Raw genomic sequence first — 16,652 nt, forward strand, 5'->3', positions numbered from 1 at the left:
TAAAATAATAAAATGGGTCCATTAGGATAACTTAAGATATAAATCATTGCCTCAAATAGTGAAAGTAACCCAAACACTAAAGAAAAACTTGCCCTAAGAAATAATTACTAACCATTAATAACTGTTTATAATAAAGTTCAAAACTTACCTAAATTCCTATATAGCTAATTTAACCCGGGTAATTCAGAATAACCAAGGCTTACTCATACTGCATCACAGAAAAGGAAGACAATTCAACAACAGTAGACTAAAGATACACTAATGTGAAATCCATTTCAAGAAGAAAATAAATTCTTCGAGACCGTCTTGCGCAACACCTTACCTAATAATATAATGTATATAAGTTAAGGTCAATTTATTCCCCTGAAAAGAATGATAACTGTGTCGTTTGGCCATGAACAATATCGCCATAGCACAGACTAGCAAAAATAGCCCAGAAATTTCGAATTACTAGTCTTTGCTTAGATCTCAAGGAGCTGGCGCCATCTACAGTTTTTATATTAAAGTAATATAAGTTAGCTGACATCATTCACTACTGTTGCTATTCCATTTATTTTCTATAATTATAGTTACTTTTTAATCCTTTGGTTACCATGGAAGGGCCCGACGTTTAATAATACAGTTGGTTGTTTTTTGCCAGACTACCTTTAATAATAATTTGTACCTTATTTCCAATAAAATTTAAAAAGCACATAAACATTGAATTTCAGAAAATTGTTGGTTTCATTTTAGATATATTTCTTTACATCGTTTACTCTGTGAATGATAAGAGATAGCACTGGCTCAAGAACCCTCATTTTGTTCTTCTGGCCAATTCATTTATGCACACAGAGGGACCATATTATAAACTTATGATATTATGAAGTTTGATCTTGAGTTAGCTTGCAGCCACAAACGTGGTGCCATCCCTAGATTAATGGCGGAACTAAATTCTAGAATCTGTCGTCTGCTACGTAGTAGTTCAGCAATGAATTATAAATCTAGAGATGGTCCAGATTGGATAGTGTAATTACAGAATTTCGCTTGCTATATAAGGAATTTACAGTGAAGTGTTTAGTGTATTTTTACCAACCTATTTATTTATTTATTTATTTATTTAGAAAGGAACTTTGCCAACCAAGCCGAATCCGGCTTATGCGCAGGCATTGACAGAAAGAAACAGTATAGTAAATTACCAATAAGTAACAAAATAAAAAAGAAAATACATACAATTATATAAAAAATGAAATAATTAAAAAAAAAAAATTACAGGTACGTTAGACATACAGACTAGGGATGGGATGCGAGGTGGTCTGTTACAGCAGTTCTAAATTTATGATAGTCGTTTATTGCAACAATATCCTGCGGGAGCTTATTCCAATCGTTAATTACTGAGTGGGCAAAACAATTAAGGCGTAAAGCCGTGTTGGCACGAGGTTTCTTAAGTTTAAGGGAATGACCTCTAGTGGGGTTATCTGTGTCTAGCGAAAAATAATCAGAAACCTAGATCTAATTTGTTGTTAAAAAATTTATGGAGCAGACACAGATTATTAAGTTTGTGACGCACTGAAACAGGTTGTAATTTAAGGGCTTTTAATCGGGCAGGAGCAGGTCGCGATGAAAATTTGGTAGCTAATTTAGTGAATTTATTTTTAGCCTTTTCCAGTGCCAACTGGTCGGTGGTCAGATGCGGGGTCCAAATTGGGGAGCAATAGTCAGAAATTGGAAGGATCAAAGAGTTATAAAGCGATTTAACAAGAAGGGGCGACTGAAAATATAGATTCCGCCGCACTAAACCAGAGACCGCCCGGACACGTTTGGCAACTTTGTTAGCATGACTGGAGAATTTTAGGGTAGGGTCGACCTGCACACCCAGATCCCGCTCCGAAAGAGTAGTATTAAGTGGGGTACCATTTAAGGTGTAAACAAAATTAAGGTTCTTGTGGCCCAGGTGGAGGACAGAGCACTTTGCCTCATTAAAGGAAAGGCCGCGCGACCTAGCCCAGAGGGCAACCCTATCAAGGTCCGACTGAAGGTCATGACAATCAGAAATAGTCCGAAGGCGATGAGAGAGCTTTGAGTCGTCAGCAAAGAGGAGAATGATCGCAATGAGCAAGGCTTCCGGTAAAGAATTGATAAGGACATTGAAGAGGAGAGGTCAGAGGACAGAACCCTGCGGAACACCCCTACCAATGTCCTCCCAGCCCGACATCACACCACCCAGAACAACCCTCTGCCTGCGACCACTCAAATAGTGTCTGATCGGTTTATTCTGCATCATAAATAACAACTATAGTTTAACAACCTTATTTTAAAAGCTGAATTTTAGCTATATATGCTTTTATTGCAGGTACAAGGGGTCCTTTCAACAAATCAAAAAAAAGGCTCTTATTACTTTTTAAAATATAAAAAACTAGACCTGCACATTTTGGACTAGGGTCATTTATTTAAAGTTGATCATACCTCTCGTACAGCTTCGTATTACAATCATGGATTAATTTCTTTTAATAATTAAAAAACACCTGGCAAATAAAACCATGTATTACGAACTAATTAAAGATTTTTACAAATGAATTTGTAAATATAATAATAAGGGATTAATTATTCCCAGAGAACATGGCAGGATCATGTTTACTTTCGAGAGAAAAGGGGGGTATTCTACAATCAAATGTATAACCATCTTCACGTTCCATTCTGAATGTACCCCACATATGACCACTAGGAGCTTGTAAACTAACATGGCTAAAAAAAAATTATTTTGTTAGTCAGTCCTTAGTAATTTTTTATTTTTTATTTTTTTACCTGCTATATTGAAATGCTGGTTGTGCTTTTGATAAAACAGGCTCTTGGCCAACAACACCGCGACCGCGTACAGTTTCCAATGTTCCAGAGAGGCTAAAAATTCTCCAATGCCTTTCTCGAAGTTGTACTGCCATTTCACCTAAATTTTCCATACGAATACAATACCTCCACCAAAACACTGTAGCATTTTGGGCTGCTCTGCAACCCATGTAAAATGGAATAACAGTAACTCTTATGTTTTCTGTTGTTTCTTTATGTACATCAGATAACTCAAGCCACGGATGATTTTTCTCTTGCCAAGCTTTCAGAGTTTCTCTCGGTGCGAAAGGTGGATCTTTATCTGGATCCAACATTAAGAACTTTTCAAAAAGTTCATGTTGAATAGGTTGATTTTCAGTGCTTGTGTAAGGTAGAACATCTTCATGAGCTACATAATCCAAACCAGGAATTGCATATAAAAAACGACTGTTATCTTGATTTCCCAGAAATGTTACTGCTTCTGTTTGAGTTCTAACAAATGGACAGTCGCGAGAATCTATCAAAACTTGATAGTACGTGTGTGTATGTCCTTTAACTTCCCTTCCAACGTGATTGTAATTAGACCCATTTTCATCATTGGGGCGAGTTTCCTTCTTGTTAGGAACATCACGATCATAAACTCTTGCCATCCATGGAAATAAAGTTATTCCTCTATACCCAAAAACCTTATGCAGGAACAATTGACCAGTGTCATATTTGCCTTCTGATTTAGGAGCTTCAAGTTTTCCAACTTCTGCAAGTCGTGTTGTAGTATAAGTGGCTCTTGAATTTTGATTACAATAAGCTTGGACGTTATATATTATTCTTCTCTTACCGAGAGTTTTGGTTATATTCATTTTATACTTGAAAATTACAATCGCAACCGATAGTGCAACTGTTACCACTTAGTGACCGGTACTCTTACCTTACTAATTTTAGAAATAAGCCTTGGTTTCACTTAAGTCATAGACTAATAACAGAACATTTATGGTGCCGGACTGGAAAGCGCGACTGTTACTTCGAGCACGGCCAACTTTGATCACGCGCAAGGATTTTCCCCCTATAAACTGTACTATAACGTGTTGGAGTTCAGCGCCACGCTCGGTTGTTATATTGACTTCAATGTAAAAACTATACTAAAAATAATAATACACTAGGGGCGCTGACGTCATACACATTTTTTGCTCATAGGTTAACACAGAAACGTCAACGAATGAGATGGCCACTGAAGCGCGAGAGATCGAAGTTGGCCGTGCTTCGAGTAAGACTCTGTAGGGCAGTAGGCCAGCCTTGGAAATAACGGTGGTCAAGTGGTCAAAGACCAGTTTTTTAATTGCTCAGACCAGTTTATTTATTCAAAATTTTGGGGATCACTGGTCACCGTGTCCAGTTTATTAATTCGAAATAATACCTAAAAATAGAAGGTGACCAGTTTAAATAATAATTCGAAATAATATCAAAAAATAGGAGATGAGTAGTTTATTAGTTCAAGGTTTCTATCAATTTTTATTTCCCTATTCACTGGATTTCTATGTACCGCGTCCGCGACTCCGCGTACTACCGCATTCCTCGAACGAGTCGAACTGGCCTCAAACCCTCAGTCCTCTAGTCTCGCTTTCCCCCCGAGTAAGGTAAGCTACGTGGTAACGGAACGGGGACTCGGGAGCAACGGGAAATTAAGAGGGTCTTGTAGGCTTCGACAGTAGTCATAGGTGAGATAGTACTAGGATTTTCCATGCCGTTTTTTTAAGCTTATAAAATGAGATTAGAACATTTTATGTGAGACCAGTTTAATAATTCATAAGCTAAGGGGTCACTGGTCACAAAGACCAGTTTAATATTTCATAATCTAGGGGGTCACTGGTCATAAGGACCAGTTAAATAAAAAACCTTATTTCCAAGGCTGGTGTAGGCTACTAGGCCGAGAGTGTGGCGAGCTCCAGATCCCATTCGTTTGGAAGGCAGAGATGTACCAACATTAAAGGGGTGGTGTCCCGTCACTATAATAATGATAATAATAATAATCAGCTAGGCACCACTTAAGGCCTAAGTCATCTAGCGACTTTTAATACCTTTAAACAGGTGGCTGGGTTACAATGCGTAGGAAGGTGGTGGCAAGCCCTTCATGCTACGCGAGCCAACAGCTCCCTACACTAACTATATTACCGTTAGTAACCGGGTAGCTTTTTTTTGACATATTAAGTTAAAGCAAAAACACGGCGTTCTATTTACAGATGAAAATTTGCCATTATTTCAACAAGCACTATATAAACAGTAACTTCAGGTCCTGGACTCTCGAAAATATAATATCTTGGCAATTTCCTTGAAGATGTTTTATTGAATAGCCTATTAAAGTCACCAAGGATGATAATATCTGTTAATGGCAAGGCAAGGCACACTCCTCCACCTAGGAGCAACAAACACAAGGAGAACGCAGCTAGCGAAGGGTTGTGTACGAATTTCATTGGACGAGCGTCACGAGCCTTTACGCTGAACGTTTTACGGGCGGGGGGAAGACAATTTCCGAATTTTCCCCTTCCAACGGCAGCAGGCGCTAAAGCGTCTACCCAATGAAAAACTTACACAAGAAAATCCACGACTTTTGACGGGTTGCGTTCTCCTTGTGTGGGGTGTTGTGTTTGTTGCTCCTAGCCTCCACAGCCAGCATTGCGGTCCTTACGATAAACCAAAGATAATATAACTACGTACGTTAGATTCGAAATCACGGCGTTTCTCGATAGCGCGTTTTCTCGTGAGGCACTGAGTTCGCGCCGGAAGTCGGAAAAATCGGGCTCCATAGCAGGGTGAGAAATAAGGAATTTCAATAGATAACCCAAGATTATATTACTCACCTTTAGTTTTCTTTCGTTTAGAAACATTTTTAGAGCTACAGGCATGATCCATTATTGTTTTAAAACAATATAATGCAAAAATATCTGGTATCTTGAAAACCGCGAATAAAAAACCACGGCGCAATTTTCACTAAAACTTTACGTTTTAACTAGATGTCGGTAGCCCTGCCAGCTCCATGTAGGCAGTTTTTTCCATAGAAATCTCATAGGTAACTAGAATGCTGCCGCCTACGGCCGAGCTTGACGAAAGTTCGCCTTGAACCTTCAGCCAATGAGAGGCCGTAGAGTGGTTCCGCCAAGGAGGATAATAATCCTCCTTGGATCCGCTACTATCGCGGGAGATAGATGACGTCATTCTCTCTGGTGGCATTAAATTCTTGGCAGAACCACTCTTTGAGCTCTGATTGGCTGAGATCAGGCTATCGTCTGCCACGGCGTTTGGCCCATTTGCCAGTTACACGGCAGCATTCTAGTTACCTATGAGATTTCTATGGTTTTTTCCGACTTCCTCCGGTAACTCAGAGCCTGCGTTACGTGCAAGGCGCTTGATTTCGAATCTAGGGTACGTAGTTATATTATCTTTGGATAAACGGAAAACTTAATTCTGGCCGAAGAGCTCAAAGGAAGAGATCGCAATGAAAGGGGTCTTGTGGGTTTCAATATAAGCCTGAAGAGCATAGTGTTTTAGCTTGAGGGAATTGATGTTGGTATTATGTCATATTCAAATATTAAAACTAGGTTCCATTGAACTGTCAAAATATTGATAGTGATTGTAATATAATATAACATTAATACTGTGCATCTTTTCCTTGCTGACCGCTTCCATTTTCTTTCAAACGTTTATTATTTTTAACCAAAGCTTGCTCCCAATTCCATTGCTCCGTCATTGACCTCGGAGAAAGAAATTAGCTGCTCTCTCACCGATCGAGCAACCTCCCAATGAAAAACGTGATTCTCTTCGGGATTCTGCTCTCGTTAGCCCAATATGGGACACTAAATAATTTTATAATATTAATAATTTTATTTATCGGGAGAAGAAAGCGTTACATACACTTATTGAGTCCCGAGATAATACACTGAAACATGTCAAAGGTAAAATGCAATGATACATAATTAATACACAATGTAAAATATAAGAATAAAAACGTTTTATTAAAAAGGGGTACAACATGACTAGGTCAATTTGCATATACAGAAAATACAAGATAGAGGATAAAAGATATAAAAATCAAAAAAAGAGAAGGCACTAATATTATTTACCTAATACAGTGTATGAAAAATAATTTATACACATAAGAGGGAGTTCATGGCCATCTACGAAACCTATTTAGGCGCATCTTAAAGGAAGACGCTGAGGATTTTACTTTGACAGCTTCTGGGAGTCCGTTCCAATGGTTCACTACTCTTTGCGTAAAAAAGACTCTTCTAGTCACACCATTGCACCTCTTTTTAAAGTGAGTAGGAGCTTTTCTACTAGTCCATTTGACATCGAGGAAGGTTTCAGGAAAAACATGGTAGAAACCATAAATAATTTTAAAGGTTTCTATGAGATCGGCCCTCAGTGTTCTTATCCTCCAGAGACAGGAGGCCCAACCCTTTTAGACGGTCTGAGTACGTTAAAGGGGCTCCAAAGTTCGGTGGCAAAAAAAGAAAATTGAGCATGCTTTTCATTCCCCCCAACCCCTCACTCGGCCTTGGCAGAGGCGGGCAGAGTTGACCGTAAATTTCGCACTTTACTGACTTTTCACACATTTTGTCCCCAAACTTTGGAGCCCCTTTAAAGTACGCATGTCTGCTCACTTGCGTTGCCCTTTAAAGACCGAGACCAGAGCGAATTTCCACCCCTCTTATCCTGTACTTAATTTTTTGACGAGTGACAACTGATTGACATCTCTGACAACTTAAGTGACAGCTCTGACAGCTTGAGTGACCGCCGGGACAATTTCATGTATTGTAGTTTACCTCTTTTTTTATGCTCATTGTATATATTCTATTCAAAAACAGTCAGAGCCGTGGTCAAGCTGTCAACGCTCTCACTCAATTTTGCGGGGGTCTAAATTCGCGCACGAGAAAATGGAATCTCTGTTCTCGGCCTTTAACCGCTAATTCTCGTAATTGCGTACCATAAAAGGTCCTTGCTCTAGTGGCTGGCTGGCTGCCAAGGCTAATAGCGACTTCTAATACGATAGTTATCTGGTTTTCGAAGAAACCAAAGAAAGCGTAACGATAGCTTTCGGTCGTGATTACTGTACAGTTATTATCACCAGCGGAAAGGTGACTAGTTTGATTTAGGGTAAAGAGAGTACCAGTGGCGCACCTAGGGGGCGGGCCCACTAAAATATAAATATAATACCTATCGTTCTTAAAGGGGCTCCAAAGTTCGGTGGCAAAAAAAAGAAAATTGAGCATGCTTTTCATTCCCCCCAACCCCTCACTCGGCCTTGGCAGAGGCGGGCAGAGTCAACCGTAAATTGCGAACTTTACTGACTTTACACACATTTTGCCACCGAACTTTGGAGCCCCTTTAACTGTTTTTTAAATCCGAGCCTTCCACTGCCCCGCAGCCCCTCCCTTAACTAATTTCTGGGTTCGCAAATGGAATGTAGCCCAGAACAAGCAAAAGGTATTCACATTTTTTTTATTCTAGAGATCAATAAAAGCTCATGATATGTGAAACGTTTAGAGATTTTGCCATTGTTATGAAAATCTATATCCGATCGAGTTTGCTTTACTGTACCTGTGATGTTATAGGCGGTGCATTTGTACCTTTCTAGTACGTTTTGAAAATTTGAAATTTGAAAATACATTTTGAGTTTTTAAATGTTTTTGTAATGCATGGGTATTGGTAATGGTACTTCGTAGCTTTAACGATGGCTGTCATGCTGATATACTACTTCTATCTATAGGGAAAAGCATAGATGACGTTCTATTACGTCATAGTTTAAAATTCTTATTGAAATTGCATTTTTAATTAATAAAAACGTCGAAAAATACTACCATAGATGGCGAGCTAAACCCAAAATAGGAAGAACTAAGTTTTCTCTCCCCCAAATTCTTGAAAAGTACGTTTGAGAAATCGCTCGGTACAGCAGACGACTGACCAAAGACCAATATTTATTATTCCAATTTATTCGTAAAGTGAATAAGTCTTATCCACAGTTAAATGCATAGAAATCTCATAGGTAACTGGAATGCTGCCGTGTAACTGGCAAATGGGCCAAACGCCGTGGCAGACTATAGCCAGATCTCAGCCAATCAGAGCTCAAAGAGTGGTTCTGCCAAGAATTTAATGTCACCAGAGATAATGACGTCACCTATCTCCCGCGATAGTAGCGGATCCAAGGAGGATTATTATCCTCCTTGGTGGAACCACTCTACGGCCTCTCATTGGCTGAAGGTTCAAGGCGAACTGGCGTCAAGCTCGGCCGTAGGCGGCAGCATTCTAGTTACCTATGAGATTTCTATGGTTAAATGGGCTCCAAAGTTCGGTGCCAAAAAAAAGAAAATTGAGCATGCTTTTCATTCCCCCCAACCCCTCACTCGTCCTTGGCAGAGGCGGGCAGAGTCAGCCGTAAATTTCGCACTTTACTGACTTTACACACATTTTGCCACCGAACTTTGGAGCCCCTTTAATTTTCGCTTGTTCTAGCTGGGGTAAAAAAGGTTTTCCAAAATGGCTACCTGTGACCATTTTAGTAGATAAATACTGGATAAGCAGGCTATTTTATCAGTTTACTTCTGCTGTTGAGGAGAAGTAAAAACAACAGGAGTAAAAAGTGTAGCCGTAACACGCTGACCTTGACGAATAATTGATGGTATAGAGTAGTAGGTGTTTTCTTTTCGCTTGTTCCGGGATTTAGGAGTAGGGTAAGATGAGTAAGGCTATGACGTCCTTTTCAGTGATGTTCCGAGCGGTGCATTTGTACTTTTTTAATACGTTTTCAAATTTTGAGTACGAAAGTACGTTTTGGATTTAATTAATCGTATTTAGTACGTTTGGAAAAATTTATGATACGAAAATACGTTTTGATATTTTTTGGAATATATTTAGTACGTTTTAGCTTTTTGGGGTTCGGAGAAAGTTTTATAAATAGTATGTGGTCTAATTTCACCACCAAAGCGGCTAGCTTTCTTCGAATTCCTCTAGTATGGCCCTCTATTGAAAGCGACCTTCAACCGGTTTTCAAGCGCATTGTAATTGTTGACAGCAGTTACAATGCCGGATTTAATCTTTTGACGTTTAAAAACGGAAGAAAATTTGTTTCATAGATGGCGTATTAAGTGGAAAATAGAAAAGTACGTTTTTCCTCAAAAAATGCTTCGAAAATACGTTTTGTGATTGGAGGAAATACGTTCCGGAAATCGCTCGGAACATCACTGGTCCTTTTACTCCCATTCTGTAGTGGCGAATAGTTTGAGTCGGAGTAAAAACGTTTTTCCAAAATGGCTGCCTGTGGACTTTTTAGTAGATAAATTCAGACTAGCGGACTATAAAATCCGATTTACTCCTTTTCAGGTGTAAAAAGAGTAGCCCTAATACTCTGGAACAAGCGAATAGTTTATGGGGCGGAGTAATTCTCATCCCCAGAACAGGCGAATAAAACGTTTTAGGGTAAAAAGAGTACACTTTCAGTCCGATAACAGGCGAAAAGAAACCACCTGATTCTCAACCAGAACAAGGGAATAGTTTAATTTAGATACAACTTTTGTTCCAGAACAAGCAAAAAGAATCCACAAAGTTATGGCTGACCAAAACCAATCCGAAAGTACCCAAAATTTATGTGCATGGTAGAAATCATAATAATGCAATTTTTCGATACCGGTTAAATGAAATCAACACAAACAGTTAATAATGACATTTTAATAGCTTAAGTGTGTAGTACACATATAAAATGTCAAATGTCGTATTTCAATTTAACTACGAATTTGTCAATTAAATGAATCCAGTTATATTCAGTTACGCATACTAATAAAATTTAAACTCCAATGGAAATGAAAGGCATTACGATTAACTCATACAGAAATAAATGGCACTTTTTTGAAAGAAATTTACCCCTGTACAAAAAGAAGCTATGCTAAAAGAGATATTTAGTGATATAATTTTTAAACCAATTTTTATCATTTACCAAAGAAAGATCTACACACTAAAGGACAATACCATAACTATTGCATCAAAAATGTTGCCTATTTACCCCCCTCCCCCCCCATTTATTAGGTAAAGCCATCCTTTACAAGAATACTAATGTTACTACGATGCTTTCAACCATAGGCCTATTACATAACTTTCCATTAAAATCAATGAGATTATTTTAAGCAATTTTTAACATTAAATATACCATCAGAAAGTTCCAATTTTTAGCTTTTCCATATGTTATGTGGATGGATAATATTCTAAAAACTAAATTATTAGTTCATTTAAAAATAATTGAGCTAAAATTAATTTCGGAGGTTGTTTCTAGAATATTCGGTACGAATCCTTAATTCTATTAAAACGTGATAAGTTATGGTTATGGCTAAGCATAAATTTGGTCATTCATTGACAAATATTATTTACAGAAGGTTTAATTTTAGAAACTGGTATTACGTTTTTGAATCCAAGCTTCGCTGTATTAAAACCAATTTTTTTGAAATTAATATAAACAGATACAGTACCAGTAATTAAAGAAAAATTTGCCCTGTTTACGAAGCAAATTTTACAAGTAGGCTCATTGAGGTGTTTTTTCTGAGTTCATGTTAGCATTCAAAACACGCAAGTTATTTTCAGAGTTATATTTTCGCCTACATCATGTAGAATAGTCTATGTTACATTAGTAACGTAAAATTCAACTAAGGTTATAGCTCCATGTCTTTGGTTTCATCATCCGAAAAGTCACTCATAGAACTTTCGCTGCTTGACTCATCTTCTTCCTGCTCGCGCAGAGCTTCTTCCGTTGCATATTTTTTAACATACTCTTGAACTTTTTTCTTATACTCTTCTGGCTTATGCAGATACATGGCTGCAGCGTCCCCATTCAACGGGTCAATCGGGTTGGGATAAGTCAACAACTGAGGCAGAAATGAATCAAATATATTTGACAAGTCATAAAGGGCTGTCCAAGCTTGGTTTATGACATCCAGGCACACGGTACCAGAAACTTCGTCAATGTTTGGATGGTAAATTTTATTCATAAAACCAATAGAAGGAGACTTGAAAGGATAGTTCTCTGGCAAATCAACACGTACTTTCCATACACCACCTTCGTAAGGAGTACTTTTGGGTCCGTAAAATTTAACACAAAACTCATTCAAACCCCCTAAAATCGTAACTTCGTGTTTACTTTCAATGAGTTTTATGACGTCAGTATCCATGCGTCGCTTCCCAGCACTGGGAGAAGACATTCTAGCCTTTCCACTTGGGTTAAGGACTATTATTTTAATAAAAAATAAAATCCTAGGCCTAGCCTAGCCCAGGTTTGTGCAATTCAAAATCGTACAGCTGCAATTCTTGGAATGAAGAAAAAGTCAATGTCCGTTCAGTTCCAACCTAAATAAAAACAGAAGCCTAGGCCAGCTTCAAGGACTGCGAGGGAAGTTTACTTTTGTTCTTCGCTATTATGGAGAATCACATTCAAGGTCGGGAAAAAACATATGAAATACCTTAAGATCGTTCTTAATGCTTATAAACTCCAAAATAAAGCTTGCGAAATAGCGAAAAAATTCTAAGCCTATTATGTTGTCATAGTCGCTCAGCTAGCTACGTTTCTTCGGAAGGAAACCATGACAAAAACAGCTGAGAGAGACGCGAATACATACGAAACCCCGCATCCCTTCCAGTAAAACGATAGCTAAATTTCCATTTATCAAAGGTGGCAGCACAAAAAATGTCAATCTGCCAATTCAACCAATCATATGCAACTTCCTTAACTCGCTCCGCCTCAGAATACTTTATTTCAACCACAGACATCCAAACAAAGCCTACTAGACGGAATCAAAAATTGCACGCGCTTGCCTTCAAGAATAAAAATAAAATGTATAAGAAGACCACATTTTATTTTATACCTATTTTCACTGGAGTCAGTCATTAAAGGCGTTTATGACTTATTAGGTGCCGCCCAGATTTATTTATTCGCGACTGAAACGAGTCTAGGTGGCGTAACGGCGCTATCTTCTCCGAGGTTGCGCCCATAGAAATGTAAATAAAGGTCTAGATAAATTTCGGGGTGTCTAACATAAAATACGGACTTGACACCTAGCAGACACCGAGGAAGGCATGTGACCAAGAGCGTTGCTCTCTTAGCATTTTAGTACTAAGTGCTTGACCTTTCCGCAGACCGTAGTCTTTAGACACCATATGTTGGTGACTTTTAGTATAATTTTTAAGCAGGAGACAATGGCTCTCGCGACGATAGCACGAGCTTTCTTACCGATAGATAGCGCCTTATAAGGATAGCCTGCAGAAATTACGCGTTTCTGCTTGCTGTCACCTCTGTATTAACTCCCTTTGAAATATTTTATCTAGACTTTTCCTATATCTATGGTAGTATGGTTGCGCCTATGATCTAGCTGCCTTAGGCTACAGACAAATTAAAAAGTCATAAGAACGGTTGTTCTTAAATAAAGTAACTTATCCAAATATAAACAAAAAATGTAAGTATCATTATTTTATAAAGTAAAATTTACGAATAAGGATGAGCGTCTGCTTTAGCCGTTACCTACCTAGGTTTCAATGGCGAACTACAGGGGTCGTAGCGATGGTTTTCGGTCGCGAATTACAATCATGCTTCATCCATGGATTACAGTGGCGTAGCAAGGGGTGGTCCGTTATGGGTGCCACTATTTTTGGGGCGGCATTTTTCATATGAGTTTCCCTGGAAATAGGTAGCTAAGAGAGACACTGAAATCTGGTATATTATAGGTGGTTTCTTTTCGCTTGTTCCGGGATTTCAGAGTAGGGTAAGAAGAGTAACGCTATGACGTCATTTTACTCTGATTCTGTGGTAGCGAATAGTTTGAGTCGGAGTGAAAATGGGTCTTTGGCCAGAGGTTATGGAAAATGTTGGTTAAAGGAGAAAACTAAAAATGGACGCACCCACCGAAATACCAGGAAAAAGAGCGTATACGCACTTGCGGTTTGGGGGGCGTGTTAAGAGTCTCCATCTATCGGTTTTTTCATGCATATAGGTCAGCCAAAACCTTAATAAACAATTTTTAGGCTTAAGTGACCTGTTTTTAGGTGTACGATTCTTCTTAATCAATTTCGATCCAAATCGATAATCTGCGCTGCGCGATATGAATCTGGCAACGCTGGAGCGGGCTTAAATGCTACAGCCACCAGCCAGTGATCCTCGTTTTTAGTTTCACATCGAATATATATTCGAAGTGACACTATTGCTATGGACGGAATGTCGCAAAGTTTTTGTTTGTTGTTGTTTGTTTGTCGTAGAAAGCGACGATACGGTAGATGGAGCTGCGAAAAATAATTTCTAATATTGACGGCACCGGGATTCGAACCGAGATTTCTGACCGTGTAGTCTCCAAAACCGACGCCTTATTCAAGTGAGCAACGAATATCTTGCTTGAACTTTTAGCCTTGAACACTTTTATAGTTTGTATAGTTGGTCCAGAGATGTCACTCTTGTCTGAAAGTTTCAGCTCGTTTTTTTGTTTGAATATTTCATCGAGCAGTTAATTTTTCCGGGAAGTTTGAATTAAACCCAGGTCTCATTCGATAGAACTCTTTGACGCGCACGCAGTGCCGTTAAATTCCGCCCCCTCTGACCAACCCCCTTAAAGGGAGAGTGACCGGAAAAAAAAGTGTGTCTCATTCGATAGAACTCTTTGACGCGCACGCAGTGCCATTAATTTCCGCCCCCTCCGACCAACCCCCTTAAAGGGAGAGGCACCGAATGGTACGATATCGTACGTCCTAAAAATTGCGATGAAATCATCGCACTGACGCGTCTTCAACTGATTTCCTATTTCCTATAAAACAAATCCGTTGCCAGTATGGTCTAATTAAAGTGTTTCCTCTTTGTGACCCAGTCCAAAGCACATTTGCCCCCGCTTTTAGCCAATGTCAACGGCTGAGTTTTATCCCCGGATGTGACCTCCAAAACGAAACTAAAAGTGGACAAAAACCTCTGACCCCCCGCAAACACGTGGAGCCAACGAAAGGTGATCTTTCTGGCGCGTGAGTCTCGTCATCATAGCTTCCACTGGTTGGACACCTTCTTTCCTCCAAGGGTCAAGTCTCATTTTTCGCGCCGAACGATACCCTTCCACATCTGTATTTCAAAAATTACTACACCTGTATTACTTCTATACCTCTAAACTGTGTGCAAGTTTCAGCTCGGTCAGGTAAACAGCGGGCACAATAGCCCCCCTTTTTCTATTTTGGGCGTGATATTTATAATTGATTTACTTTTCAATTCTGTTTCACTTTTCTTATTTAGGTTTAGTTACTAACATTACAAAAATTAAAAGAATTGTTTTGTCATTTCTTCAAAGTTTTATGATTTATTTAAAAAATTTATAATTCCCAACATTAATTTCATTTTTTTTAAAATAGAGCTAATACCCAAGGCACCACCTTCGACCACATAAGCAATGTTGCTTGTGCGTGATCAAGTAACTGGTGGCCGGGTTACAATGCGTAGGAATGTGGTGGCAAGCCCTTCATGCCACGCTAGCCAACCATCAGCTCCCGTTAACCTCAGCAAGTTTTTAGGGGAAGGGGCAACCGAAGATCTCGTGGGAAAACCCCTTTAACCAGTGGGGAGAGAACGTACAAACTCTACGCAGAAGGAGTGGTTCCGGATTTTCACCCAGTGCCATTAGCTGGGATCGAACCCGGCTCCTCTTGCTGCGAGGCGAAAGTGCTAACCACTCCGCCACCCCACCTATTTTTTATTTCTATTTTATTATCGTCATTCCGTTCACCGAGTCGTCCGGCCTTTGACGGCGACGCCCATGTTCATGTTGACATCCATTTCGAGGTCGTTAGGGTGGCAATTTATATATCAAACGATAAGAAATCACGTAGCCTCAACAGCTTTTGTATTAGTTTGCCTACCTGTGTCTACTAAGGGTGTATGGGTTTGCCCACCCGAATACACCGATGTGGAACTAATACTATGGCCTGGGCCGACTTGTTAGTCTCTGTTGTTTTATGTTTCGGTTTTTAACTACTTTTGTCGTGCTTTTAATTAATTAACTTTTACCTCTATTTTTGTTTGTTTTGGTGTCTAAGGCCTCTAGCTAATTAAACCATTGAGTTGCGAATAATATAATAATATTATACGCAGTTTTACGAACCTTGATATCAGTGGCGTAAATACGCCAATGCAGCCAATGCGGTGCATTGGGGCCCAGCCCAGTAATGGGGCCCATAAACTTTAACTTAGTCGACTGTACGATTGGCTGTCTCACCAAAGAACGCTGTATACCTGTACATTTTTAAAGAGAGTATTACCGTGATGTCATTATCATGATATTGGAAGCCAGTGACGTAAATGAGCCAATGCACCCAATCGCGTACATTGGAACGCACAAAAATTGACATGTCACAGGGGCCCATTTTCTTATCTTGCATTGGGGCCCAATTTTCCTAGTTACGTCACTGCTTGATATAAAGGTATAATCAATTCAAATCTGAAATGTTATCACTCGACGATGTTGCCATCTATCTCAAGCGGTGGGAATCTTTCAAGTTGGAAAGCAAAATCCCCGTATATCTTTCAGTTTTGCGTATATATAGCTACGTGGATTTTACTTTCAGGTGAAATTTGAAACGGATGATTAGGCTTAGCAAACTTAATACGCCCCGAAGTTACATGGATTAATTAGACAAGCCGGGAGTAGTGGCGTACTCCTGTAATCCCAAGCGTCTGTGAGGCAGAGTTAAATTTCGATCGTTTAAAAATTAATTTATCGTCATTAAAAAAAGATACAATTATACGACTGATATTTTTTAGTATATTTAAACATGATCTTTCAAATAGACCCAAGTTTTACCCAACCTGG

General features: G+C 39.1%; 2 protein-coding genes and 1 long non-coding RNA gene across 4 annotated transcripts; 1 reads left to right on the forward strand and 2 right to left on the reverse strand.

Moving 5' to 3' along the window:
• The first annotated feature begins 955 nt into the window (after window positions 1-955).
• On the forward strand, window positions 956-1,858 carry LOC149947516 (uncharacterized). 2 transcript variants are annotated; one of them, XR_016480370.1, is made up of 2 exons: window positions 956-1,005; window positions 1,101-1,858. It is a non-coding gene; the product is annotated as an uncharacterized LOC149947516 (long non-coding RNA). The 2 variants fall into 2 exon arrangements; XR_016480371.1 differs by having other exon boundaries at window positions 976-1,044.
• Window positions 1,859-2,332: 474 nt separating this feature from the next.
• On the reverse strand, window positions 2,333-3,749 carry LOC149947517 (polymerase delta-interacting protein 2-like). The gene is made up of 2 exons (XM_090172161.1): window positions 2,782-3,749; window positions 2,333-2,721 (listed from the first exon to the last, which is right to left on the reverse strand). The coding sequence occupies exons 1-2, from the start codon at window positions 3,654-3,656 to the stop codon at window positions 2,577-2,579; spliced, it is 1,020 nt and encodes a 339-aa protein (XP_090028287.1). The 5' UTR covers window positions 3,657-3,749; the 3' UTR covers window positions 2,333-2,576.
• A 6,726-nt stretch (window positions 3,750-10,475) lies between these two features.
• Window positions 10,476-12,550, reverse strand: UbcE2H (ubiquitin conjugating enzyme E2H). The gene has a single exon (XM_090172660.1). It carries the CDS (start codon window positions 12,027-12,029, stop codon window positions 11,484-11,486), a length of 546 nt encoding a protein of 181 aa, XP_090028786.1. The 5' UTR covers window positions 12,030-12,550; the 3' UTR covers window positions 10,476-11,483.
• Between the last annotated feature and the right edge of the window lie 4,102 nt (window positions 12,551-16,652).

The sequence above is a fragment of the Leiobunum rupestre genome, chromosome 4 (assembly GCF_980474605.1).
Source record: "Leiobunum rupestre chromosome 4, qqLeiRupe1.1.hap1, whole genome shotgun sequence".
Classification (NCBI taxonomy): Eukaryota; Metazoa; Arthropoda; class Arachnida; order Opiliones; family Sclerosomatidae; genus Leiobunum; species Leiobunum rupestre.

Excerpts from the sequence above, each read along its gene's own strand:
- LOC149947517 (XM_090172161.1), bottom strand. The coding sequence starts at position 3,656 with ATGAATATAACCAAAACTCTCGGTAAGAGAAGAATAATATATAACGTC. Across the intron at positions 2,722-2,781 it reads CCAGCATTTCAATATAGCAG|CCATGTTAGTTTACAAGCTC; the intron begins GTAAAAAAATAA and ends ATTTTTTTTTAG.
- UbcE2H (XM_090172660.1), bottom strand. The coding sequence starts at position 12,029 with ATGTCTTCTCCCAGTGCTGGGAAGCGACGCATGGATACTGACGTCATA.